The sequence below is a fragment of the Spodoptera frugiperda genome, chromosome 15 (assembly GCF_023101765.2).
Source record: "Spodoptera frugiperda isolate SF20-4 chromosome 15, AGI-APGP_CSIRO_Sfru_2.0, whole genome shotgun sequence".
Lineage (NCBI taxonomy): Eukaryota > Metazoa > Arthropoda > Insecta > Lepidoptera > Noctuidae > Spodoptera > Spodoptera frugiperda.
In genome coordinates, this window is record NC_064226.1 from 11,616,673 (window position 1) to 11,632,647 (window position 15,975).

The 15,975-nt window shown below is 38.6% G+C and overlaps 4 protein-coding genes and 1 long non-coding RNA gene across 13 annotated transcripts in view; 3 read left to right on the forward strand and 2 right to left on the reverse strand.

The window, feature by feature from the left end:
- LOC118274591 (solute carrier family 12 member 6) overlaps positions 1 to 15,975 on the reverse strand; it is a 511,128-nt gene that overhangs the window by 231,001 nt on the left and 264,152 nt on the right. The gene's annotated exons all lie outside the window — the stretch shown is intronic.
- On the forward strand, positions 1,114 to 2,692 carry LOC118274819 (trypsin, alkaline C-like). The gene is made up of 4 exons (XM_050698946.1): positions 1,114 to 1,250; positions 1,709 to 1,877; positions 1,955 to 2,210; positions 2,292 to 2,692. Exons 1-4 carry the CDS (start codon positions 1,205 to 1,207, stop codon positions 2,583 to 2,585), a joined length of 765 nt encoding a protein of 254 aa, XP_050554903.1. The 5' UTR covers positions 1,114 to 1,204; the 3' UTR covers positions 2,586 to 2,692.
- On the reverse strand, positions 1,967 to 15,421 carry LOC126911506 (uncharacterized). 2 transcript variants are annotated; one of them, XR_007706022.1, is made up of 2 exons: positions 15,280 to 15,421; positions 1,967 to 2,068 (listed from the first exon to the last, which is right to left on the reverse strand). It is a non-coding gene; the product is annotated as an uncharacterized LOC126911506 (long non-coding RNA). The 2 variants fall into 2 exon arrangements; XR_007706021.1 differs by lacking the exon at positions 1,967 to 2,068 and adding an exon at positions 8,412 to 8,468.
- Positions 7,488 to 9,093, forward strand: LOC118274783 (trypsin, alkaline C-like). The gene is made up of 4 exons (XM_035592488.2): positions 7,488 to 7,654; positions 8,110 to 8,278; positions 8,355 to 8,610; positions 8,693 to 9,093. The coding sequence occupies exons 1-4, from the start codon at positions 7,609 to 7,611 to the stop codon at positions 8,984 to 8,986; spliced, it is 765 nt and encodes a 254-aa protein (XP_035448381.2). The 5' UTR covers positions 7,488 to 7,608; the 3' UTR covers positions 8,987 to 9,093.
- LOC126911499 (trypsin CFT-1-like) lies at positions 14,290 to 15,903 on the forward strand. Its single transcript, XM_050698945.1, has 4 exons — positions 14,290 to 14,457; positions 14,921 to 15,089; positions 15,166 to 15,421; positions 15,503 to 15,903. The coding sequence occupies exons 1-4, from the start codon at positions 14,412 to 14,414 to the stop codon at positions 15,794 to 15,796; spliced, it is 765 nt and encodes a 254-aa protein (XP_050554902.1). The 5' UTR covers positions 14,290 to 14,411; the 3' UTR covers positions 15,797 to 15,903.

The following is a 15,975-nucleotide window of genomic DNA, read 5'->3' on the forward strand; positions in this document are numbered from 1 at the left end:
GATACCAGTGTAAATTTTGCTTCAGTTATTGTAAATGTGGAAAAGCCATGCTTTGGCAAAAACCGGCTGGCTGAACTGATGTGATTCCACGACCTCATAGAAAATTAGCGTGTAACAATGATTGCACTGTGTGTTATATGAATGAGGTTAACGGAAACCCAATTCCTCTCTTACCCAATCCCCAAATCCTCAAAACCCTTACCCCCAAAAGGCCCGCAATCCACTTGTACCTCCTCCTACTACTACTACTACTACTACTACTACCTAGATACTATTACTACGGTAAGGTCGGCCGCCCGGCCAGCTCGGCCTGCCAACCTGCGCGCGCGCGTTTGAGTAGTATTGGCAACGAACCCTACGGCACAACCCTTCCCCCATCCTGGCCGACTGCGACACAAAACAACCAAACAACCAGTAAACCCTCCCCCCCTAAATAATATTTTTTAACAAGACTAGACACTAAAAAAAGCAACTGAAAAATAAAACACTTCTACTACATTACTTCCACGATAAATAAATCTGCACAAACTACCGTCCGACCTCTTTGCAATATCAAAATGTAATATTTTCGGAAAATGATAGGATTCCTCACATTATCTGTTTTATATCTACTAACACCTGCAAATTGATCTTACTTATTGGATCAAGCAATAATTTATTATCTGTTGATGACATTCTGTCTTTTTATCTATCAATCAACACTAATATACAACTGAAATCTGTTTGTCCTTTTTGTATCTGGTGCATTGAAGCGCTATAGAGTAAAATCTTTGTCTACAATAGGAATATTAGGGACATGCCAGAAAATGATATTTAAATAAACAAATAGAATAAAATGTGTCTTAAAATTATGTTGTGCAAAATTATGCAAAGTTTTTAGCTATAATAATTCCCCATCACCGAAAGTAGTTTAGGTGAATGAGATCTGAAATATACGTATACCATAAACCGCCATCATGCCAGTTTGGTTTAGAAGTCACCAACAGAACATAACATAAAACGAATATTGTATTATGGAACAGAAAAAATAATAATTTTACGACAAAGTCGCGAAATTGTTTGTATTTCCGTTTTATATTATCTTTAACACTTTATCGTGGATCGTGTCGGTAGATAACACCAATTAAGGCTGCTCTTCTTGCATTCATATAAATACCACAAATGAACCTCTCCACTTCACACTTCTCACCGAGTGATTGACAACATGCGCGTCCTCCTCTTCTTGGCCCTTTGCATCGCAGCCGTCGTGGGTAAGTGCTTTAGCAATTTCTGATTTGTTTTTCAACTTATTTTCAATTTTTAAAATTTCCCTTTAGTCGAGACACTGGTATTTCTGAGTTTGGCTGCATTTAATTTTTTCTTGTACACGACAGTTTCAAAATAGGTTTAGACCTTCTTTTGATAGGTAAAGTAAGAAATAGTTCACAAAATTTTAAAATTTAGGTATGATGTAATAGGAGCCGATCAGAGCGGGTGAAACCACGCAGGAGTTACTATGTCTGAGTGCACTATTTAAATTGCTTTTCCTATCTGTCTGCCAAACACGTAGATTATAGCAAACCTTCCGTAGACGAGGGACATATTCCACCAACCAACCAATAAGAGCCAAGTAGAGCGGGTAAAACAACGCGGGAATAGCTAGTATAATAATCACATTAAGTTAATCCTTATTTTTCTACGTTTAAATTGATACCGATTTTTGTTGCAGCTGTCCCATCTAATCCCCAAAGGATTGTGGGCGGTTCCACTACCACCATTGATCGGTACCCTAGCATCGCTTCTCTCCTGTACTCGTGGAACTTGAGCTCGTACTGGCAGGCATGCGGTGGTACCGTCTTGAACAACCGTGCCATCCTTACTGCTGCTCACTGCACAGTGTAAGTATCTTACGCCTATAAAATTTATGTTTCATGGCATTTAGAGAAAATTTTCAATAATATCTTCTTTTTTGCAGTGGTGATGCCGCTAACAGATGGAGAATCCGTCTTGGCTCCACCTGGGCCAACAGCGGTGGTGTCGTTCACAACGTCAACACCAACATCGTCCACCCTTCATACAACTCCAGAACCTTGGACAACGACATCGCTATCCTCCGCTCCGCCTCCACCTTCACCTTCAACAACAACGTCCGCGCTGCTTCCATCGCTGGTGCCAACTACTTCCCCGGTGACAACTCTGCTGCCTGGGCTGCAGGATGGGGAACCACCTCTGTAGGTTTATTTTTTTAGAATAAATCAGTCAAAAAACCTTGTTTAAGACGGAAAATGAGAACATATCCTTTATTTTCACAGTCTGGTGGCTCCAGCTCTGAGCAGCTTCGTCACGTTGAACTGCGCGTCATCAACCAGGCTACTTGCAGAAGCAACTACGCTAGCCGCGGTGTCGCCATCACCGACAACATGTTGTGCTCCGGCTGGCCCACTGGTGGTCGCGACCAGTGCCAGGGTGACTCTGGTGGTCCTCTCTACCACAACAACATTGTTGTTGGTGTCTGCTCTTTCGGTATTGGATGCGGACAAGTTAACTTCCCTGGTGTCAACGCTCGTGTATCCCGCTACGCATCTTGGATCTCCTCCAACGCATAAGAAGGGAATTTTGGCCAGTTTGATTAATAAAATAATGTTTGTAATCAAGTAAACTGGAATAGTCACCACTTATGTTTCTTTGCATTTAAATAAATTTTGCCATCAAATTATTTTGTTTTCATTGTGACAAATATTTGGCCGGTAGACAATGCCTACGGCATTAAGCCGTAATGTGTACACATCTATGTGCATAAAGAGTTGAATACATAAATAAATAAATATTTGTATGCATATGTCACTATTTAGTATTTTAGTTTTAAGTAAAATTTCCATGGTGCTTGGCGACTGGGCTTCTCCCAGTTGTGCAGTCTCTTTTGTGCCTTAAGGCTTAAGTCATCCTGTCTCCTGCATTAAATTCACCGAGGGAAGTGGAAACTATCGTTTTCTTTTCTTCTCCTCTAATAACATCTTCTGATTTGTTTCGTTGCGGGATCCAAGACAGTCATTCATTTACCTGGGACGCGCCGGACTTCAGTGTTCCGGTGTTTTCATGTTTGTATCTACTGTAGATCCTGGCTTACAGGAGTTGCAGCGGTATGGGAGGTTGTGGCGGGCTTGTCCCAACAAAAAAAAAAAAATGCATATGTCACCGGAAAATAACTAGAAGTATTAAGTTATAAATTTCGTAGGAAAAAAATATTTATTTATACTTTTTTTTCGGAACACTTTGATTAAAATGGAATGTTATGGAAGACTTTTATTATAAAACACATTTTATGTAAACGAGCAGACGTATCACCTGATAATAAGCAATCGCCGCCGCCCATGAACACTTGAAACACCAGAGGCTTTACAAGTGCCTTGCCGGCCTTTGGGGGTTAGGAATTTAAGGGTTGTAAGGGAATCGGGGATTGGTAAGCTTGCGAAGGGGGGAATTGGGCCTCCGGTAACCTCACTCACACAACGAAACACAACGCAAGCGTTGCACAATCACAGTATAAATGCGGACATAATGCCACCGGTATTCTAAACGGGAGATATATTATATGAGAAAGTCTCTCCTTCTTGGGTTTGACCCGGTGAAAATGAGCACCGCTTCCCGCAACCCGCAGGATTAACGGTGCTCATTGCCCCCTACTAATTATTATTTATTTATAACTCTTCTCCATCCTCTTCTGCTGACTTCTTCAGTATTGATACTGTTGTTTGTGTGTTGTTCTGAATTTTGTGTGGATGTAGATTGAATGCCAGGTGTGGAACGTGAGCTTTGTGTGATGGTTGATTGAGTGGTGTGTGGGGTCTGTGTTGGGATGGCTGTAGTTGATCAGTTTCTGGAATGTTTGTGACGAAGACTGTGCCTCCTAGTACTTTGCTAAGAATGATTGTTGTGTGAATGGCGGCTTGTTTTTGTAGTATTGTATATTTCGGCTCTGTTGCACGGATAAACTGGAGTAAATGAATAAAACTCATTAAAATTGAAAAACATGGTAAATATCCCGTTTAATGTTCCAATTCTAGTGATTCTAGTTTGTCTGTGTATCTGCTGAGACTTTTGGCTACTACTCCTGTGGCTCCAACGGGTGATATATTATATTATTTTGTTTCTCATATTTTCATTATTTTCTTTGGAAGTTAATAAACTAATTTATTTTTGTTATTTAGATATAATTTGTATATAACATCAAACATTTTATTTTCCAGATATAATTTTCGAAGGTATTAAACCCGAGAAAATGTTTAGAATATAATAAGCTAAAAGTCCCAATGTGGTCACGTTTATGAGTAATTAACTAAAAGAATAACATTCTTAGATTCGCAATTTGATTCAATATTATCAGTATCTTATCTTCATACTCATTCTATTGCATAATTATTGAACTTTAGTTGTGTGGCTCTATTGTCTGTGTCCATGTTGTTGATTAATCGTAAGATTTTCAAGCAAAGGATTTTGGGTATTTATACCCAAACCGGATAAACAATTTTTGGGTACTATAATTTTTTTATTATTTCTCAATGATGGCTCGGCTTCAGGAATTATGTGGCAAGAAGCTCATATTTACTTCTATGAAACTCCTAACGCACCTGGTGGGTGTTATATTTTAGGCATAATGTACGTTTATGTTATTTTGCACTTGTTTTATTTGAGCGGTAAGCGGTTTCCTGAAATAATGCGTGAAGTACCGCTTCTGACAACGCCTCAGGGGCCTTAGTCTGCTATTACAATTGAGCAGAGCAACAGGGACGGAGCTATACAACCTACATAGCTCCATCCCTCTTGCACTGTTCAATGATCGACCATTCTGACACAATTGTAATAGCAGACTAAGGCCCCAGGAAACATGCAGAAACAGCTATGCTCCTCTTGGTATTACCATCACTGACAACATGTTGTGTGCCGGCTGGCCTGCTAGTAATCGTGGACATTGTTCAGAAGATTCTGGTGCTCCTCTCTTACACAATAGAGTTGTTATTGGCGTGTTCGCGTTTAGATTCGACATCTCCGATCCTGAACACCCAAGTGTTCTTACTTACTTACTCGAGTATCCACCTACACATCTTGGATAACCTCAAATGCATGGAAGAAAATTTGCTGAGAAAAAGACAGAGATAAATAATATTAATTTATTTGTAACCAAAATGAAATGTTTGTCATAATTTTACTGGATTATATTTAAGTATTTTATCTTGAAATAAAACTAGCATTCATTTTTATTCTTTTTATTATAATGTATGAATTATTGTGATACACAACATTTGAAACGAATAATAATGTAAGACCGGACCGGAAGACGCAGCGTGGGCAGACCTCCCACTAGGTGGACCGACGACATCGTCAGAGTGGCGGGGAGCCAGTGGATGCAGGTGGCGGCTTGTCGTTCTACGTGGAGGACCAAGGGGGAGGCCTTTGTCCAGCAGTGGACGTCTCTCGGCTGATGATGATGATGATGATGAATAATGTAAGATATTTTTATTCTAAGTAAAATATTATGATTACACATTATTTACAACTTAAAAATACCTAAAAAGATATAAAAACTAACTTAAAACTAAAATAAAGAAAAAATAAAATAAAAATTCTAGTTAGGCGTCGAAGTACTCGTCCGCATCACTGTCACTGGGGAACGTTCCCAGAAGACTGGCCGCATTGCCACGTTGAATGGCAATGTTTATATTCTGACCGAAGAAATAGCCAGCCTTCTGGTCACGAGTGGTATCGAATAGCTTATGTGCAATCTTTTTTAATGCAGAATGTGCACTAGGACCCCATGGTCCAAGTGTTTCGACCCTAAACGGACACTCAGTTTATACTAAAATTATGTTCAAGACGCAAAAATAACCGATTTCAATTTGCTTTATTTGCAAAATTTCGAAACTGCAGACGACAACCATACATCTTATGATTGCTCAACAATGATCTATTTCCCTTAATGGACACAAAAGCGCGTCGTTTTAAAAATTATACCTTTAACAACAACAACTTCATATCTAATGGAAAATTAATGAGCAATTCATTAATTTTCACTAGTAAATATATTACATTTATTATAATTTAGTAATGCTTCATAGTAAATGTGGAAAAGCCATGCTTTAGCACGAATGGGCTAGCTTGACTGATGTGATCCCACGGCCTCACAGAAAACCAGTGTGAAATAATGAGTGCGTTGTGTTTTACATGAGTGAGGTTAATGGAAACACAATTCTTCTCTTCCCCATACCCCAAATCCCCAATCCTCAAATCCCTACCCAAAAGGCCAGCAATGCACTTGTAGCTCCTCTGGTATTGCGAATATCCCCGAGCGGATTGCTTACCATCGAGTGATCAGTGTACTCATTTGTCACAATAAACCATTTACAGCATAGAGTAGTCATCTACTTATGCGCAGGTGCCATAATTGTGAAATAAAATATAAAATTAAAAATTATTCCACAAATGGCAACCACGAAAAATACCAGACCTATGGGTGCCCTATATGGAACATCATCGTTGCCATTAGCTTGGGTGTCATTTAAACGGGTGCCCAATGTGGAATACCTCGAAATTTTTACTCATATCCTTTTATGTGCTCCTAATAATATTTAAGGAAATTTAGGAAACAAATAAAAAACAAACTCAATTCGCCATTTATAACAGCTATTAGTTTGGATTCAGATTTATGGAAGTTCAAAAATAATTTACAATCGATATAATGTAGTACACATCTACACTTTTGCCCAACCCACAAGGAAACGACAAACCACTAACATCTAACTTCACTAACGAAACAATGGATGGAAAATTTTAATTTTTAACGTTTCTTATATGTCTGTGTGATGCGAATTTATTAAAATAAATTCTTTAACTTGACTATGCACAAAAACGACGCAACTGGAAATAAAACACTTCTACTACTTCACTTCAACGATAAATAAATCTGCACAAACTACCGTCCGACCTCTTCGCAATCCTAAAATAGAATATTTTTGAAAAAGATAGGATTCCTGTTTTATATACCTAACGCCTACAAATTGATCAATTACTTATTGGATCAAGCGACTTATTATTTGTTGATGACATTCTGTCGTATTATCAATCAATCAACACTAATATACAACTGAAATCTGTTTGTCCTTTTTGTGTCTGGTGCATCGAAGAGCTATAGAGTAAAATCTTTGTCTACAAAAGGAATATTAGGGACATGCAAGAAAATATACTTAAATAAACAAATGGAATAAAATGTGTTTTAAAATTATGTTGTGCAAAATTATGCAAAGTTTTTAACTATGATAATCCTCCATCACCGAAAGTAGTTTAGGTGAATGAGATCTTAAATAGACGTATACCATGAACAGCCATCATGCCAGTTTAGTTTAGAAGTCCGTACAGAACATAACATAAAACGAATATTGTATTATGGAACAGAAAAAATAATTATTTTACGATAAAGTCGCGAAATTGTTTGTATTTCCGTTTTATCATTATCTTTAACACTTTATCGTGGATCGTGTCAGTAGATAACACCAATTAAGCCTGCTCTTCTTGCATTCATATAAATACCACAAATGAACCTTTCCAATTCACACTTCTCAGCGAGTGATTGACAACATGCGCGTCCTCATCTTCTTGGCCCTTTGCATCGCAGCCGTCGTGGGTAAGTGCTTTAGCAATTTCTGCTTTGTTTTTCAACTTATTTTCAATTTTTAAAACTTCCCTTTTGTCGAGACACAAATTTCTGAGTTTGGCTGCATTTAATATTTCTTGTACACGACAGTTTCAAAATAGGTTTAGACCTTCTTTTGATAGGTAAAGTAAGAAATAGTTCACAAAATTTTAAAATTTAGGTATGATGTAATAGGAGCCGATCAGAGCGGGTGAAACCACGCAGGAGTTACTATGTCTGAGTGCACTATTTAAATTGCTTTTCCTATCTGTCTGCCAAACACGTAGATTATAGCAAACCTTCCGTAGACGAGGGACATATTCCACCAACCAACCAATAAGAGCCAAGTAGAGCGGGTAAAACAACGCGGGAATAGCTAGTATAATAATCACATTAAGTTAATCCTTATTTTTCTACGTTTAAATTGATACCGATTTTTGTTGCAGCTGTCCCATCTAATCCCCAAAGGATTGTGGGCGGTTCCACTACCACCATTGATCGGTACCCTAGCATCGCTTCTCTCCTGTACTCGTGGAACTTGAGCTCGTACTGGCAGGCATGCGGTGGTACCGTCTTGAACAACCGTGCCATCCTTACTGCTGCTCACTGCACAGTGTAAGTATCTTACGCCTATAAAATTTATGTTTCATGGCATTTAGAGAAAATTTTCAATAATATCTTCTTTTTGCAGTGGTGATGCCGCTAACAGATGGAGAATCCGTCTTGGCTCCACCTGGGCCAACAGCGGTGGTGTCGTTCACAACGTCAACACCAACATCGTCCACCCTTCATACAACTCCAGAACCTTGGACAACGACATCGCTATCCTCCGCTCCGCCTCCACCTTCTCCTTCAACAACAACGTCCGCGCCGCCTCCATCGCTGGTGCCAACTACTTCCCCGGTGACAACTCTGCTGCCTGGGCTGCAGGATGGGGAACCACCTCTGTAGGTTTATTTTTTTAGAATAAATCAGTCAAAAAAACCTTGTTTAAGACGGAAAATGAGAACATATCCTTTATTTTCACAGTCTGGTGGCTCCAGCTCTGAGCAGCTTCGTCACGTTGAACTGCGCGTCATCAACCAGGCTACTTGCAGAAGCAACTACGCTAGCCGCGGTGTCGCCATCACCGACAACATGTTGTGCTCCGGCTGGCCCACTGGTGGTCGCGACCAGTGCCAGGGTGACTCTGGTGGTCCTCTCTACCACAACAACATTGTTGTTGGTGTCTGCTCTTTCGGTATTGGATGCGGACAAGTTAACTTCCCTGGTGTCAACGCTCGTGTATCCCGCTACGCATCTTGGATCTCCTCCAACGCATAAGAAGGGAATTTTGGCCAGTTTGATTAATAAAATAATGTTTGTAATCAAGTAAACTGGAATAGTCACCACTTATGTTTCTTTGCATTTAAATAAATTTTGCCATCAAATTATTTTGTTTTCATTGTGACAAATATTTGGCCGGTAGACAATGCCTACGGCATTAAGCCGTAATGTGTACACATCTATGTGCATAAAGAGTTGAATACATAAATAAATAAATATTTGTATGCATATGTCACTATTTAGTATTTTAGTTTTAAGTAAAATTTCCATGGTGCTTGGCGACTGGGCTTCTCCCAGTTGTGCAGTCTCTTTTGTGCCTTAAGGCTTAAGTCATCCTGTCTCCTGCATTAAATTCACCGAGGGAAGTGGAAACTATCGTTTTCTTTTCTTCTCCTCTAATAACATCTTCTGATTTGTTTCGTTGCGGGATCCAAGACAGTCATTCATTTCCCTGGGACGCGCCGGACTTCAGTGTTCCGGTGTTTTCATGTTTGTATCTACTGTAGATCCTGGCTTACAGGAGTTGCAGCGGTATGGGAGGTTGTGGCGGGCTTGTCCCAACAAAAAAAAAAAATGCATATGTCACCGGAAAATAACTAGAAGTATTAAGTTATAAATTTCGTAGGAAAAAAATATTTATTTATACTTTTTTTTCGGAACACTTTGATTAAAATGGAATGTTATGGAAGACTTTTATTATAAAACACATTTTATGTAAACGAGCAGACGTATCACCTGATAATAAGCAATCGCCGCCGCCCATGAACACTTGAAACACCAGAGGCTTTACAAGTGCCTTGCCGGCCTTTGGGGGTTAGGAATTTAAGGGTTGTAAGGGAATCGGGGATTGGTAAGCTTGCGAAGGGGGGAATTGGGCCTCCGGTAACCTCACTCACACAACGAAACACAACGCAAGCGTTGCACAATCACAGTATAAATGCGGACATAATGCCACCGGTATTCTAAACGGGAGATATATTATATGAGAAAGTCTCTCCTTCTTGGGTTTGACCCGGTGAAAATGAGCACCGCTTCCCGCAACCCGCAGGATTAACGGTGCTCATTGCCCCCTACTAATTATTATTTATTTATAACTCTTCTCCATCCTCTTCTGCTGACTTCTTCAGTATTGATACTGTTGTTTGTGTGTTGTTCTGAATTTTGTGTGGATGTAGATTGAATGCCAGGTGTGGAACGTGAGCTTTGTGTGATGGTTGATTGAGTGGTGTGTGGGGTCTGTGTTGGGATGGCTGTAGTTGATCAGTTTCTGGAATGTTTGTGACGAAGACTGTGCCTCCTAGTACTTTGCTAAGAATGATTGTTGTGTGAATGGCGGCTTGTTTTTGTAGTATTGTATATTTCGGCTCTGTTGCACGGATAAACTGGAGTAAATGAATAAAACTCATTAAAATTGAAAAACATGGTAAATATCCCGTTTAATGTTCCAATTCTAGTGATTCTAGTTTGTCTGTGTATCTGCTGAGACTTTTGGCTACTACTCCTGTGGCTCCAACGGGTGATATATTATATTATTTTGTTTCTCATATTTTCATTATTTTCTTTGGAAGTTAATAAACTAATTTATTTTTGTTATTTAGATATAATTTGTATATAACACCAAACATTTTATTTTCCAGATATAATTTTCGAAGGTATTAAACCCGAGAAAATGTTTAGAATATAATAAGCTAAAAGTCCCAATGTGGTCACGTTTATGAGTAATTAACTAAAAGAATAACATTCTTAGATTCGCAATTTGATTCAATATTATCAGTATCTTATCTTCATACTCATTCTATTGCATAATTATTGAACTTTAGTTGTGTGGCTCTATTGTCTGTGTCCATGTTGTTGATTAATCGTAAGATTTTCAAGCAAAGGATTTTGGGTATTTATACCCAAACCGGATAAACAATTTTTGGGTACTATAATTTTTTTATTATTTCTCAATGATGGCTCGGCTTCAGGAATTATGTGGCAAGAAGCTCATATTTACTTCTATGAAACTCCTAACGCACCTGGTGGGTGTTATATTTTAGGCATAATGTACGTTTATGTTATTTTGCACTTGTTTTATTTGAGCGGTAAGCGGTTTCCTGAAATAATGCGTGAAGTACCGCTTCTGACAACGCCTCAGGGGCCTTAGTCTGCTATTACAATTGAGCAGAGCAACAGGGACGGAGCTATACAACCTACATAGCTCCATCCCTCTTGCACTGTTCAATGATCGACCATTCTGACACAATTGTAATAGCAGACTAAGGCCCCAGGAAACATGCAGAAACAGCTATGCTCCTCTTGGTATTACCATCACTGACAACATGTTGTGTGCCGGCTGGCCTGCTAGTAATCGTGGACACTGTTCAGAAGATTCTGGTGCTCCTCTCTTACACAATAGAGTTGTTATTGGCGTGTTCGCGTTTAGATTCGACATCTCCGATCCTGAACACCCAAGTGTTCTTACTTACTTACTCGAGTATCCACCTACACATCTTGGATAACCTCAAATGCATGGAAGAAAATTTGCTGAGAAAAACACAGAGATAAATAATATTAATTTATTTGTAACCAAAATGAAATGTTTGTCATAATTTTACTGGAGTATTTTATCTTGAAATAAAACTAGCATTCATTTTTATTCTTTTTATTATAATGTATGAATTATTGTGATACACAACATTTGAAACGAATAATAATGTAAGATATTTTTATTCTAAGTGAATTATTATGATTACACATTATTTACAACTTAAAAATACCTAAAAAGATATAAAAACTAACTTAAAACTAAAATAAAGAAAAAATAAAATAAAAATTCTAGTTAGGCGTCGAAGTACTCGTCCGCATCACTGTCACTGGGGAACGTTCCCAGAAGACTGGCCGCATTGCCACGTTGAATGTCAATGTTTATATTCTGACCGAAGAAATAGCCAGCCTTCTGGTCACGTGCGGTATCGAATAGCTTATGTGCAATCTCTTTTAATACAGAATGTGCACCAGGACCCCATGGCCCAAGTGTTTCGAACCCAAACGGACACTCAGTTTACACTAAAATTATGTTCAAGACGCAAAAATAACCGATTTTAATTTGCTTTATTTGCAATTCTACGAAACTGCAGACGACAACCATACATCTTATGATTGCTCAACAATGTTCTATTTCTCTTAATGGACACAAAAGCGCGTCGTATTAAAAATTATACCTTTAACAACAACAACCTTCTTCATATCTAATGGAAAATTAATAAGCAATACATTAATTTTCAGTAGTAAATATATTACATTTATTGTATTTTAGTAATGCTTCATTTATTGTAAATATGGAAAAGTCAAGCTTTTTCACGAATGGACTAGCTTGACTGATGTGATCCCACGGCCTCACAGAAAACCGGTATGAAATAATGAGTGCGTTGTGTTTTACATGAGTGAGGTTAATGGAAACACAATTCCTCTCTTGCCCATACCCCAAATCCCCAATCCTCAAATCCCTTCCCAAAAGGCCAGCAGTGCACTTGTAGCTCCTCTGGTATTGCGAATATCACCGAGCAGATTGCTTACCATCGAGTGATCAGTATACTCATTTGTCACAATAAACCATTTACAGCATAGAGTAGTCATCTACTTATGCGCAGGTGCCATAATTGTGAAATAAAATATAAAATTAAAAATTATTCCACAAATGGCAACCACGAAAAATACCAGACCTATGGGTGCCCTATATGGAACATCATCGTTGCCATTAGCTTGGGTGTCATTTAAACGGGTGCCCAATGTGGAATACCTCGAAATTTTTACTCATATCCTTTTATGTGCTCCTAATAATATTTAAGGAAAGAACATCGGGCATTTTTGTATGGGACACTTACCTACGGCGAACAAAATTAAAATTAGGTACGGTGGATAGGCAATTAAATCTAGTTCACAATGGTATAGTTCCCATATCTGTGGGTCGTGGCAATAAGGAGAAATTGGACATTTAAAAAATATTTATAAATGTTTTTGGGCAATAATTGAAGAGGAAAAAGGGAATCAAAAATAATTAAAACAACATATTTTTCTCTTAACTTTTGGCGAAGGACTGCGATGATGATGACGAAGGACTGCGATGTAGTAAGATAAGCTAGCTACCTGCGCGAGCGCAACATAATACCAGTTTTAAGACTATGGGCGAGAGTGAGAACGAAACATGCACATCAACTTGACGGATTTAGTCTGATTGGGTTTATAAAAATACCACGGAGTGATATTTTAACTTACTGAGCGGTCGTTTAGTAATTAGGAAAAATAGTCAACTTAAAATATCATTTTCATTTTACTAATTATTTCCATTTTCCCATTATTGTGAATCAAAATAACTACACAATATTAAATATGATTGCAAACACTATCATTTAAAAATATTTTGGTTTATGTTCGCGACTTTTAAAAAATCGGGTAAAAAACGCCCGATGTCCTTTAGGAAACAAATAACAAACAAACTCAATTCGCCATTTATAACAGCTATTAGTTTGGATTCAGATTTATGGAAGTTCAAAAATAATTTACAATCGATATAATGTAGTACACATCTACACTTTTGCCCAACCCACAAGGAAACGACAAACCACTAACATCTAACTTCACTAACGAAACAATGGATGGAAAATTTTAATTTTTAACGTTTCTTATATGTCTGTGTGATGCGAATTTATTAAAATAAATTCTTTAACTTGACTATGCACAAAAACGACGCAACTGGAAATAAAACACTTCTACTACTTCACTTCAACGATAAATAAATCTGCACAAACTACCGTCCGACCTCTTCGCAATCCTAAAATAGAATATTTTTGAAAAAGATAGGATTCCTGTTTTATATACCTAACGCCTACAAATTGATCAATTACTTATTGGATCAAGCGACTTATTATTTGTTGATGACATTCTGTCGTATTATCAATCAATCAACACTAATATACAACTGAAATCTGTTTGTCCTTTTTGTGTCTGGTGCATCGAAGAGCTATAGAGTAAAATCTTTGTCTACAAAAGGAATATTAGGGACATGCAAGAAAATATACTTAAATAAACTTGTGCAAAATTATGCAAAGTTTTTAGCTATGATAATCCTCCATCACCGAAAGTAGTTTAGGTGAATGAGATCTTAAATAGACGTATACCATGAACAGCCATCATGCCAGTTTAGTTTAGAAGTCACTAACAGAACATAACATAAAACGAATATTGTATTATGGAACAGAAAAAATAATTATTTTACGATAAAGTCGCGAAATTGTTTGTATTTCCGTTTTATCATTATCTTTAACACTTTATCGTGGATCGTGTCGGTAGATAACACCAATTAAGCCTGCTCTTCTTGCATTCATATAAATACCACAAATGAACCTTTCCACTTCACACTTCTCAGCGAGTGATTGACAACATGCGCGTCCTCATCTTCTTGGCCCTTTGCATCGCAGCCGTCGTGGGTAAGTGCTTTAGCAATTTCTGCTTTGTTTTTCAACTTATTTTCAATTTTTAAAACTTCCCTTTTGTCGAGACACTGGTATTTCTGAGTTTGGCTGCATTTAATTTTTTCTTGTACACGACAGTTTCAAAATTGGTTTAGACCCTCTTTTGATAGGTAAAGTAAGAAATAGTTCACAAATTTTTTAAATTTAGGTATGATGTAATAGTAGCCGATCAGAGCGGGTGAAACCACGCAGGAGTTACCATCAGATCTCTGATTTCACTATCTAAACTGCTTTTTCTATCTGTCTGCCAAACACGGAGATTATAGCAAACCTTCCGTAGTCGAGGGACATATTTCACCAACCAACCAATAAGAGCCAAGTAGAGCGGGTAAAACAACGCGGGAATAGCAAGTATAATAATCACATTAAGTTAATCCTTATTTTTCTACGTTTAAATTGATACCGATTTTTGTTGCAGCTGTCCCATCCAATCCCCAAAGGATTGTGGGCGGTTCCACTACCACCATTGATCGGTACCCTAGCATCGCTTCTCTCCTGTACTCCTGGAACTTGAGCTCCTACTGGCAGGCATGCGGTGGTACCGTCTTGAACAACCGTGCCATCCTTACTGCCGCTCACTGCACAGTGTAAGTATCTAACGTTTATAAAATTTATGTTTCATGGCATTTAGAGAAAATTTTCAATAATATCTTCTTTTTGTAGTGGTGATGCCGCTAACAGATGGAGAATCCGTCTTGGCTCCACCTGGGCCAACAGCGGTGGTGTCGTTCACAACGTCAACACCAACATCGTCCACCCCTCATACAACTCCAGAACTTTGGACAACGACATCGCTATCCTCCGCTCCGCCTCCACCTTCTCCTTCAACAACAATGTCCGCGCTGCTTCCATCGCTGGTGCCAACTACTTCCCCGGTGACAACTCAGCTGCCTGGGCTGCAGGATGGGGAACCACCTCTGTAGGTTTATTTTTTTAGAATAAATCAGTAAAAAAACCTTGTTGAAGACGGAAAATGAGAATATACCCTTTATTTTCACAGTCTGGTGGCTCCAGCTCTGAGCAGCTTCGTCACGTTGAACTGCGCGTCATCAACCAGGCTACTTGCAGAAGCAACTACGCTAGCCGCGGTATCGCCATCACCGACAACATGTTGTGCTCCGGCTGGCCCACCGGTGGTCGCGACCAGTGCCAGGGTGACTCTGGTGGTCCTCTCTACCACAACAACATCGTTGTTGGTGTCTGCTCTTTCGGTATTGGATGCGGACAAGTTAACTTCCCTGGTGTCAACGCTCGTGTGTCCCGCTACGCATCTTGGATCCAATCCAATGCATAAGAAGGGAATTTTGGCCAGTTTGATTCATAAAATAATGTTTGTAATCAAGTAAACTGGAATAGTCACCACTTATGTTTCTTTGCTTTTAAATAAATTTTGCCATAAAATTATTTTGTTTTCATTGTGACAAATATTTGGCCGGTAGAGAATGCCTACGGCATTAAGCCCACCATGTGTAG